Source organism: Triplophysa dalaica, chromosome 24, assembly GCF_015846415.1.
Source record: "Triplophysa dalaica isolate WHDGS20190420 chromosome 24, ASM1584641v1, whole genome shotgun sequence".
Taxonomy (NCBI): Eukaryota; Metazoa; Chordata; class Actinopteri; order Cypriniformes; family Nemacheilidae; genus Triplophysa; species Triplophysa dalaica.
In genome coordinates, this window is record NC_079565.1 from 6,485,697 (window position 1) to 6,497,592 (window position 11,896).

The 11,896-nt window shown below is 37.2% G+C and overlaps 2 protein-coding genes across 5 annotated transcripts; one reads left to right on the forward strand and one right to left on the reverse strand.

Moving 5' to 3' along the window:
• Window positions 1-43: 43 nt before the first annotated feature.
• atp6v1e1a (ATPase H+ transporting V1 subunit E1a) lies at window positions 44-3,337 on the forward strand. The gene is made up of 9 exons (XM_056740061.1): window positions 44-203; window positions 1,030-1,095; window positions 1,209-1,318; window positions 1,400-1,466; window positions 1,577-1,666; window positions 1,922-1,990; window positions 2,064-2,158; window positions 2,253-2,340; window positions 2,555-3,337. The coding sequence occupies exons 1-9, from the start codon at window positions 171-173 to the stop codon at window positions 2,615-2,617; spliced, it is 681 nt and encodes a 226-aa protein (XP_056596039.1). The 5' UTR covers window positions 44-170; the 3' UTR covers window positions 2,618-3,337.
• Window positions 3,316-10,716, reverse strand: slc25a18 (solute carrier family 25 member 18). 4 transcript variants are annotated; one of them, XM_056740058.1, is made up of 11 exons: window positions 10,568-10,675; window positions 9,759-9,858; window positions 9,449-9,617; window positions 9,170-9,292; window positions 8,320-8,375; window positions 8,020-8,110; window positions 7,699-7,814; window positions 7,152-7,329; window positions 6,409-6,578; window positions 5,616-5,691; window positions 3,316-4,973 (listed from the first exon to the last, which is right to left on the reverse strand). In XM_056740058.1, the coding sequence occupies exons 3-11, from the start codon at window positions 9,475-9,477 to the stop codon at window positions 4,832-4,834; spliced, it is 981 nt and encodes a 326-aa protein (XP_056596036.1). In that variant the 5' UTR covers window positions 9,478-9,617; window positions 9,759-9,858; window positions 10,568-10,675; the 3' UTR covers window positions 3,316-4,831. The 4 variants fall into 4 exon arrangements, with proteins under 4 accessions (XP_056596036.1, XP_056596035.1, XP_056596037.1 ...); XM_056740057.1 differs by lacking the exon at window positions 9,759-9,858 and having other exon boundaries at window positions 10,568-10,716; XM_056740059.1 differs by lacking the exon at window positions 9,759-9,858 and having other exon boundaries at window positions 9,449-9,591; window positions 10,568-10,696.
• Window positions 10,717-11,896: the final 1,180 nt, after the last annotated feature.

Genomic DNA, 11,896 nt, shown 5'->3' on the forward strand with positions numbered 1-11,896 from the left:
AAACCGGACGCGCTTCAAATCACGTGACTGTTCCATCTCTGTCAGCTGACGCGGCAACACGGAACTAGTGTGTTACTGCAGGTCCCCGAAAAGTTAACTTTGATTAATTTGACAAGACAATCTATTGTTAATATTTCTCTCATATATTTTGGAGATATATATTTTCAACTATGGCGCTTAGCAATGCAGACGTTCAGAAACAGGTAAGCATTAAGCGTTTAATACGTTTACTAACTTAAAACTACCAACGTTACATTCATAATATTTTAGAGACACGCGTAAAAATATGTTTTTATAAATATATAAGAGTTATTAGGATCGCTTTGATAGTGTTGTTAGTATTACTAATGTCATAGTAGTTCAATATTGACTGTTGTGTTTTAGATGTTTACTGTATTATTCATTGAAAGAATCATTTTATTGAAAAATGAGGAAGAATAAGAATCAACATTTTGGGGAACTTTTAAAGGTTTATCTATGACATCACGACATGACAACAAGCAATTTAAGTTATAAAACCTTATTATTCTTCGTGTCTTGTGAGTTTGTCAAGTAATTGGCCCCGTTAAACATATTGTGTAAAGTTTAATGCAGTCAATCACGCGACGTCAAAAGAGGAAATCTCTATTCCTTCACAACTTCAAGGACGTTGTGATAAATAACATTTGTTTCATTTTCATTTCCCCATAACAACCTCATTTTATAACATCGTCTTTAATAAAGGCTCCTTTTGTGTCTTGTGTTTTTTTTCCCATTATTCGTAACTGTTATTGATAAAGATGGAGGTGTTTTACTTTTAAACTTGCGTTTTCTCAACTTGCTGTGCTTTGATATGCATCTGTAATTTTGCACAACCAGACCTAAAATGCATGAATCCTGAAATATTGGCTATGTTGGCTGCTCTGTTTCTGCAGTATGTGTACATCAGAATATTTTTTCAAGGATGAAATACTATATTCACACATTACTGTATAGCACAATTCTATTACACGCTTTGGTTTTCTCAATATGTCATTCAATCTCTTCTAGATCAAACACATGATGGCGTTTATTGAGCAGGAGGCCAATGAGAAGGCTGAGGAAATTGATGCCAAGGTAATGATGATACTTATAATTTAGTTTAAGTATTCCAGTATAGTATTATTATTCTAAAGTATTGTATAATCTTTTACTTCTCTGCTTCCAATTGTCTGTCTCGTGGCTTTCAGGCAGAAGAAGAGTTTAATATCGAAAAAGGACGATTGGTACAGACTCAGAGGTTGAAAATCATGGAATATTTTGAGAAGAAAGAGAAACAGATTGAACAACAGAAGAAAATGTAAGTTTGCCTTTTTGGTTCTTTAATTGAGTAACCTGTGTCATTTGTCTGAGGATTTAATGTCTTCATTCCAATATCCAGTCAGATGTCTAATTTGCTGAACCAGGCCAGACTGAAGGTGCTTAAAGCCCGTGATGACATGATTAAGGTATTATTATGTCATTTTTAAATGTCACTAATACTTTAAAGTCTCAGATACAATCATTTAGAATTGCATAAGTGATCTTACTTTCATCTTGGTTATGTGATTCTTTGCAGGATCTTCTAAATGAAGCACAACAGAGGTTGGCCAGCATTGCCAAAGACCCGACCCAGTACCCAAAACTGCTGGAGGGGCTGGTGTTACAGGTCATGTGAAATTAACAACTTTTGCTGTTTAGTAGATTTTTAAGTGGATGCTTTTAATTTGAATGAGGTCATATTAAACTTAATAAGAAATTATACTTTTTTCCTGATGTTCACTTGTAAAAAATATTATTGTTTCAATATTAACAATAAAACGTCACAATTTTTAGATTTGTTCTCTTGGACGCTTTAAATTGTAATAGTACAGGGAACGTTTTCTAATCTCACAAGACATTTAAAACTGCATTATTTCAACAGGGGTTTTATCAGTTGCTGGAGCCCAAGGTTACAATCCGGTGCAGAAAGGCAGATGTAACACTGGTGCAAGTGAGAAAAATATTACATTTTCAAAATGGTGTACATACCAGAATTGTATGTTCATACTAGTCTGTCATTGCAGGCTGCCATTAAAAAGAACATCCCCATCTACAAAGGGGCCGTCAAGAGTAACATCGAAGTGCGCATTGACCAAAACAACTTCCTATCGCCCAACATGTAAGATCCTACACACTTTACTTTCTGAAAAATGTCTTCTCTATATAAACTGTTTAATGCATTATCTTATTTTGTTTGTGCTTTGCATCCTCAGTTCTGGAGGTGTTGAGATGTATAACGATGACGGCAAGATCAAGGTGTCCAACACGTTGGAAAGCAGACTAGATCTTATAGCTCAACAGGTGGGATAATGAAAACACCCATGTTCGGTTGATATGTGAAAGTGTAACTGAAAACCAGTCGGTTTGTAGAAAGAGATAACAAAGGAAAGAAGATCAGAATTATGAAACCATAATCCCTTCCTGTTCCTCTTAGATCATTTACATAGTAATAATATATCAAAGTGAATTTTTATGAACTTTGTTGTATTCATGAAAGTTCTTGGTCCTCTCACAGATGATGCCTGAGATCAGAGTGAACCTGTATGGCGCTAACCCAAACCGCAAGTTTATGGATTAATAGACTGCTGTTACAAAGATGTATTGGTACATAAGAGATCATCACTGTTCAGAAAACCTCTGAAGTGATACATGTGTGGAAGTACTGGAAATTGCAGTGGTCAAGGTCTAACAAATCAATTTATTTTGTCTCTTTTTTCCTAAGGGTTTTTGTGTTTTTGCCAAAGAAAGTCATTCAGGAGTGTTTTTATTTTGAGTGTTGAAGATCGTGTCACTTTAGGGAACGTGAGGGATTACATGCAGGAAAAAAATCTTAATCCAGCCTAAAATTGTTAGCTGGTCTCGTATGTTTGCCAAGCTTTTAAAGCTGGTTTTAGAGGTGCTTTGAGCACTTGTCAAGCTGGGAGACCAGCCTACTGGACTGACCAGCCTAACAACTACTAGGAATGCTAGTGAAACTGGATTAGACCAGAAAACCACCATAGGCTGGTTCAAGATGTTGTCTTTCAACATGGAGATTTTCTTGGAAACATTATCCTGACATTTGATCTCCATCTGTTCAAAAACCAACAAGCACTCAGGAATTTACATTGTCTTATGGTGCCTTCTAATTGTTGTGTACTAAGCTAGCAGCCTAACTGGTTTCAAGAAAAACCTCATTCAGTTTATCTTAAATAGATGAATTTGTGCTTATTTCTGTTATACACTTTTTCCAGTCGCATTTGTTTCTTGCTTGTGTTGCATTATACTACAGAAAAATAAATCAAAAATGTTTTATTTATATTTTGATACATTTCTGTGAGGATTGAAAAGCATAAAAACACAAACGCACACACACAAAAAACAACACTTTGTATAGCCTACTACTATGTATATTGCTTGTTTCGTTACACTTATTTTGAAAGAGATAAATGATAAGAACCCTTATAAACAAAAAGCCTCCTTGTGTAATTTAAACGCACTGGATCCAAACGGCATCAGTTGTGGTGCACAAACAGATGTTTTGCATAATCAAATTACTTTTGTCATGCGTTTAGGCAATCTTTAAGGTATAAAGCTCTTTAACAAATAGTCTGTTAAGGAGAGTCGTAAATATCTGAAGTTGACTTGCAAGTCAATATTTTTAGGCCTGCTCGCTGCTGTGCAAAATGTCAGAGTATAGTATATCAATATGAAATCTTGTAGTGTTCAGGCCTTTGTAAACATAAAAAGAACAGGCTGGATAGGTCAAGGTTGTAATGACTCCTGCTATTATTATATTTAGAGATCTTGTTTTTGTTTAGAAAGGTCCTTTATTTTGAAGTGTTAATATAAACATGCAAACTTACTTTCCACGCTTTAACTTATTTATTTTGCAGGTATGAAGTAACAATTAATCTTGGTCTCAGTTTTCAAGTTATCAGCATTTTTATGTCTACTTTATACATTTCAGTCTAATTCTAGAAGGAATTATGGTGCCTTTGATTACAAAATGAGAAAAGAATATCCTAGTAAAAAAGTGTAGGGTTATATTAATTTTAAAAGAATCCATATGTATAATATAATGAATATAAATAATATGTATGTATTTGTAAAATGGTTTCAAAACTTTAATACCATTAAGCCACTGGTCCTTTATATGTGTTCTTAATTTTTACTTTTTACGATTTTCATTCATTGGCAAGAATAAGGCTTTGTTGGATTACATATATTGCGCAATGAACAAGATCATTTAGAGAAGCAATAAAAAATGAAGCCCACAATGGTCATTATTTTGCCTACAAGACATGAGATTTGGTCCCGCAAAGGAACATGTGCACAGGAATGCCTCGGCACAGAAGCCCAGATTTACGAATGGATTAAAATAGCAACCAGATTACACAGTTTATATCAGACCCTGTACAATCATTGATTCTGCTTCTCTTTTTGATTCAAATCTTCCATCTTAATATATCAAACTCATTCACTAACAATGACTTTCTCATCATGTTTTTCATTAATCATGCAGGTTAAAAAACAGGACCCTGTCTTTCCTTAGGTTACTGCTTTTAGGTACTTTAAAATGATTAGTGTTCAATGACAATGGCTATTATGTTAGCATTACACACCCTCCTTTCTTATTCAAAAGTATCGGAAACCTCCTTTGGAAGGGTATGTGGATTTCATTCAATTCTTTTTTTATTCACTTCTCAAAATCTCCTTTCTAAGTCTTTACACATCACTGATCTTCTCACTTGTTCGCATGTCCTGTGTAGAAACAGTACTGTGTGTTTGATGATTGAGGTGACATCATCTGTTATCCCACCAGCCCCAGCACTTGTTCACCGATGCCTAGGAAGTATACGCCCTGGGCAATGCCGAAGAGAGGAGCGATAACCAATGCTCGACACGTTGCTCCCTTGAGGAATGCGGCTGGTCCCTCTCGTTTTAAAACGCGCCTGCAAAAGAGGTTTTTTATATAATACCATGATAAAAATTTGAGATGCACCAATATATCGGTCGATAATCGGTATCGGTTGATAAAAGCAATTTTTCACACTTTTGGCCGATATTTCAAAAACGGCCAATGATCAGGGCCGATATGTCCTGTCAATCAAAAGAGGACAGAAAAATGCAATCGATTTTGTGCTTTGTATATAGAAAATGTTTAAGAAATAAGTTTACCCAAATATTCTGTCATCATTCACTCACCCTCAGATTGTAACAAACCAGTATACATTTCTTCTAAACACAAAGAAAGATATTTGTAAGAATGTCAGTAACCAAACAGATCTCATTCCACATTTACTGCCATATTAGGGAAAATAAAATACAGTCAATAGGGGATGAAATCTGTTTGGTTACTGACATTCTTACAAATATCTTTTTGATGCATCTCTAGTAATATGTGTTATTTGGAGGCATACCATGATAATACCAAGGCATTTTTAAATACTTTAAGATCATTAAATATAAAAACAATAGCATATGATATATTGTATTATTATTCATACCAAAATATGATCATAACATCACTGAATGGTTCAATTACAATCTTCAAATATATTTTTAAATACAATACATTGCATAAAAACTCTTACTGTGTGCAGTCAATGATTCCTTTATACGAGTCCTCCCCCTCTCCCTTCTGTAGGGTCTGTATACGTGTCTTTATAACTAAAAAAATAGAGAAAATCATTTAAAATGATTTAATATGTCCACTTTTTAATCTAATACAAAAGTAATGTATTGATGAAAAACTAGGTCATAGGTAAACCAGTCTATTTTGAACTTCTAAACAATTTGATGTTGCAAACAGCACTGCCAAATCTTGAAATAGAGACATTACAAGCACAGCCAACTTTTCCGTTGTCCAAGTAATCGTTCTGTCCTCTATGCTGTTTTAAAGCAATAAAGAAAGGTCTCACCAAAGAAACAAGAGACATGGAGACAAGACGAACAAAACATGTTTGTGAAAGCAAATGCTGCCACGTAGCACTTACGTCTAAAGTATTGAAATGTTTTAGTCTACACATCTCGGTAGGGTTCTACCGTACCACATGGTGTACAGTAATTAATCACCCAACAAAAGAGTCATTTTGTGCCTTTATGAAAAGTTCTCTTGAGGAACCGTTTGCCGTGTACCCACGATTCACAAACTTTGATATTGCCTTAAACGTGTATTGGTCTTTATCTGACTATATGAAACCGAGAAACATATATGAAACCTTATTTTAAAAAAGTATTTAGTATAGCGAGCTAGCACAGATTATAGCATTATATTATAGCATAGGCTCTGACATCTTGTTTTAGCACAGATTATAGCATAGGCTCTGACATCTTGTTTTCCTAAATGAAAGAGTTAGCGTGCTGTTCCTCTTAGCTGTTTTTTACCATCCAGTGGAGTAACAGCTACGGCGGCCACCGAGCCGGCCGTGCATCCAGCCATGAAAGACTGCAGGAAGGGGGCCCGCTCCTGGGGGTTGCTATGGCGATCCTCTCTTCGGCCCACTGTGTTGAGGTTAGCGAACAGTGGGAAGTAGATCATCGAGAAGGGGACGTCCCTGAAAAGAGAATGCATACGGAACCTCATTCGCACATGTGGACATAGCTGCAGGACAATATTGATGGTTTGGATTGAATCGATGTGTCTAATTAGATCTGTTCTGTAAATTACCAGAAATGAGAAACTCTTTCTAAACTGAAATGAAGAAATAGGATGCAAGTGATGGTAGGTTGTGGCGAGCCATTGATTAGAGACAGCAGATTGAGATTAAGATGTGACTGCTCTCATTAGAATTCCATTAAGAGGAGAATCCCGCCTACAGTTCATTACAAGCTATAAATAACAGATCGGAACTGACAGCTGGGTAGGTTACATCAGTTCAGCTGGGATTACATCACACACCGTAGGCCGCCTACAAAGGGGGGGGTCAGGAAAGGTGAGTGGGTTTATTTGTGTGGGTGTTGTTCACAGAGAAGGGTCAAAGGTGTTTGTGACGTATAATCATCCTTTTGTACGTGAACAACTGTGTGTGTTTACAGGAAAAGCAAATACTTAAAGGGATAGCCTCCCCCCCCCCCCAAACACTGCAAGACATAGAATCAGCGTGAATGTTCTTCGAGTAGAAATGTACCTCATCAGCGTAGCTCCAGCACCTTTATAAAGACCTCTCAGGCCTCGAGTTTTAAGAAGTTCCAGGGTGATACGGGTCGCTGAACGTCGAGGGGGGACATTGGGGGCAGTACGAGATGCAACCAGTGAGGGGGTTGGACCAGCCGCAGGGGCCGAAGCAGCGACAGTTCGCTGTGCAGCTTGTAGAGACAAACACAGACATTATCCACTGGTTATTAGCTTTATATCATCTGGAAGTGAACTAGAGAATCTGGATGGCAAAGGCATTTTCGATGTAATCACTTTGTTAACCTTGATTTAATTTAAGTATAAAATGCAGTATTCTGTAAGGTATCTGCTCTACAAAAGCAGTACATAGATAAATAATGCAATAAATAAATCATACAAATAGTTGCTGTTTTGACTTTGCATGACAGCCATTAGTGACACCATGGTTTGCTCTTTACACCAATGCATGTTCTGTTATTTTTGGATAGCCTTTGTACCTTGTCAGGTATTTGTACCAGCATATCCTGGATGACACTCAAGAGAACACAACAAACACCTACCCAACCTCCCAGCATCCTGAAGTTGTATTTTAAGCATTTCCATGGGGGTGGTGACTACCACCTGACAGGTTCCTGCCCCACAGCCGGCGAGGACTTCTCCCCACAGAGGTAATTTTCTAGGGTTTACAGAAACCGTGACAGATAGTGATAGTGAAATAAAGTCAACAAAAACCAGATTTCAATTTATTAAAGAGCATATTTGGATTGAAGGAAATTGATCAAATTATAGTGAAATTACCGATTTTACATACAGAAAAGATTTCTAGTGGATAACATTTTAAACTGTACTGAGAAGTAGGATTAACAGAAAGAGGCGGTTACCCATCTTTGGAGAGCTTTTGCCTGAAGACGTCATTGGCAGCCAGTTTGATGGCTTTCTCTGGAGTGACCAGAGTGAGATTTACGGCTGCACCTGAGAGGAACATTAAGATTAGTGAAATTCTAAGAAAACAAAGCGAGAGTGCTATATCCAGCTAGCCTTACAAACGCTCTTAGGCTAGTGTTATTTGTATTCAAGATCATCATTCGTCAAATCTCTTTCCAAACAAGCATGATAGAAACAGTGTTGGTCTATGTTATTAAAGACACAAATCAGCACTGCATAAAAAAGAAAACCCGTACCTCTATACATGCCAAAGTATCCCTCCATTTTGATGGTCTTCGCCAAACAGTCCCTCCTTTATAAGACATACATTTTCAAAATTATAAATACTACAGTGTATTGGAAAATCTGTTATTGACCGTAAATTCTCACATCTGCTTAACAAGCATTATTTAATGTCCATTTCATGTTTAGTAGTTTGACGACACCAACTAGCATAAACAGTGGAAAATCTCTTAAACAGCTTTGTTACGCTTGTTTTATTGGTCTCTGTTTTCCAACAACTGCGTCCCAACCATTAAGCAGACTAACACAAAGAAGCTTGGAAGAATGTAGAGGAAAAAGAGCTTTGAACACCACAGCCAATCTCTTGCCAGGAAACCACTTGGGTACTTTTTGTGCTTGTTACATAAGTGTACAAAATATGTGAGTTACTCACAAGCGCCATCATTTCAAAATAAACACCGTCATACTACACAGCGATTCTTCTAATCAAACTGCATAAGGGGTTAAGTAAATCTTTTGTGGGAGTAAACATGTGTTTTTCCAAATTAACTGCGTAGAAGCATGTGACTCCAGTTTTTTTGCATCTTCCGAGTCATTCAGAAAATCCAAGGAAATAAATTTCTCCAGGCAACATCCACCACCCAGAGTAAAGCACAGACACATGACTCCCCCCATGAATTTTATTTTGGCTTTAATAAACCCATCAATTAAATGTTTTTATAATTGTTGTACCATGCTCCAAACTGTTTTAAATCATTTCATTTTGCGGACGATCTCTGATACCTAACACCTCAAAACAATGTGAAAAATTTTAAACATGTCAATGCAATGAAGCCATCTTTGATCCACAAAGGTTCCACTCACATTCCACTATATACACGAGCACCCTGCTGATTCTGGAGGCGGGTCTTAGCAAGATCAATGGGAAACACGCAGGTCACGCCCACTAGTCCAGCCACGCCCCCATTAATCAGCTTAGCAGGGAGGCTGTGAACACAGAGAAACAAGCACAAGCAAAATCCACCCATCCACGCACAAAACATAAACACAAAAAGCACAAACGGATGTTAAAAGCATGATGCAGTAAATTAGATAACTTTTATTACGCAACATTACACCAAGGTACATATGAAAGAAGTTTACCTGACTTTCTGCTCGGCCATCTTGGCCATACTTTAACTGTTTTCTCCAATTCTCTTCCCACCAGCAAAGGTTTGAGCACAGACTTCCAGGGTCGACCCGGCCAGCCTGCTGGCAAGGTGTACGAACCTTCACCCCCTCCCTGTCTGTAAGAACAGCCACGCTTTGGTTACTATAAATAAAAAACAAAAGAGAGATAAGGTGTATTTTCTAATTCAGGACATGGCACCTGATTCAATGTTATGCTGGTCATTTCACATTAACTGCTCTATTAATATTTGTTTAAAATCACTGAAAACAATTGTCCATTTACCTCCAGAAACGTGATTTTCACAGTGCAGGAATAGAGAACATCCTCCTTGTAAAGTCTCTCTAATCTTACAGCTAATTAGATTGTGACCTCATGAATTAGCCTAGAGAGAGAGCTCACAGGTGAGGTGCTTACCAGCTTGAATGTCTGTGCTGCTAACTAGCACATTATCAACAGCATCACCATTAAAGATATTTTATAGAAGTATGAAAACCTACTACTCAGTCTTAAATTTACATTTAGTAAACTTTTTTAATCTTAAATCATACTATTAGTCTTCTTTATAAAGGCTTTTGGTGAATTGTTTTAGTAGAGTTCACCTGAGCAGAATGAACCTGTCAAGTTACAACAAACTGCAGAATCTGTAAAATAAGAGTAATTCTACTTTTTTCTTTCTATTGTGTCATATCTCACATTTCTATTACCATCGTATTCTTTTCTTCTCTCTTCCCTTCACGCTTCTGTTTACTCACATCATTTGGGTACCATTCAATATTTGACTGTTCTTTCTCTTTACCTCCAGCCATATCACATCATCTCTTCTCCACCGTCCACTGTCTGTCTTAACTGGAGCCTAGTGGCATTCTGAGCATGCCTTTCCCTTCAGCACTGCTTTCTTTCAACCCTGGTCTATTCATACCCTTCCGCTGCCAAAAACACGGACAAGCGATATTTCCCCCCTCCATGCCACATTTTCCCTCGCTAAGAGTTTTCACAACCACCCCAAAGAGATCCCCTATCACGCAACCCTGCGTATTTCACCATTACACAACTTACAACTCTGTTTGAGAGAATAATGATCATGTTCTTACCTCAGTCAGTGCATTGACGGGTTAGATCAAGCCTCCCTCTTTCCCCTCTGCACACGACAATGTGTGCAGAAGCCGTAGTCAAGCACAGAAGAGATCCAACAGAGCCAGCCGCCACTCAGGGGCCGTTGCACAAACACATGCATTGTCCCTCTGTGCCTAAGTCCCTCCCCTTCGTGGCGACACCCAGTGACATAGACAGTGGTTGCACAACTTTTTACTAATAAAAATTGACACACATTCACACATATACATACTTAACTGCAGAAGCATCCACAAAGTAGTATAAACTTTAAAGGAGTGATTCACTTCAAAACTTGCCACCATTTTTTCATAGTAAATTTTATTCCTAAAATGGAAAGTCAAAGGGGGTAAAATTTGAAGAACCCCTTTAACTCTTCTATAAGAAAAATCACATCCAAAATCGAATAATGGCATTATTATCTAACGGGTATAATGACAAAATTAAAAGACACATTAGAAATACCACATAGTTCATTAAAATCTAAAAATGACTTCATAGAAAATATTTTTTACTCACCTTCACATTCTTGGAAGGATGGATAAAAAAATAGATACATTTTCCTATAACTTGTCAACAGAGGGCGCTGGGTCCTTAATATATTGTAACCCAATTTGTTACATAGGTAAACATTGCTGTTCTTAGAGTTAAAATATAAAATACCTCATTTATTCTGAGGATTTGTGTGTAGAAAATGTATATTTTAGGCTGATAATACTGTCAATAATTACACTCAAACTGTTTGACTGTAACCTCTCAACATTACAGCCACTTTAGGGACTACAAACAACTGATAACTAATGAATATTGACTTTGAAGCGTTTGTTGATAATGTTGCTGCATTTTGATACAACTGTGTGGAGGTTATTAAAATCAAAAGAGCACTCATATAGAATGCTCATCGATTCCTTACATACAAATGCAATGTAATAACACCAATGCAACGTATAGGCGTCCAAGGGGGTTATTTTTGTATACGCAAGTCCTCTAGTGAAGATCAATCGCAGGTATTTCGTTGTTTTGTAACAACAGAACCACTTCCCTTTCAACGAAATTCAAATGTGTGTGCAATCCCTTTAAATAAAGATACCACTTCCTGGGGAGGTGTAACACTTGACAACAAAGACCGAGTAACTCTTGAGTTAATTCGCTCTCATTGACTTCAACAGGTCAACAAGTTATTAAAACGACGATATATCGTCAGAGATAACGAGCGAGCAGCTTTTATCTGGGTTGAGGTCGATTTGTTTTAATGTTCAGTTTGTTTTGGTGCGCGTAGGTCCCCCTGTCCGTTACAGATGGTACGCTCC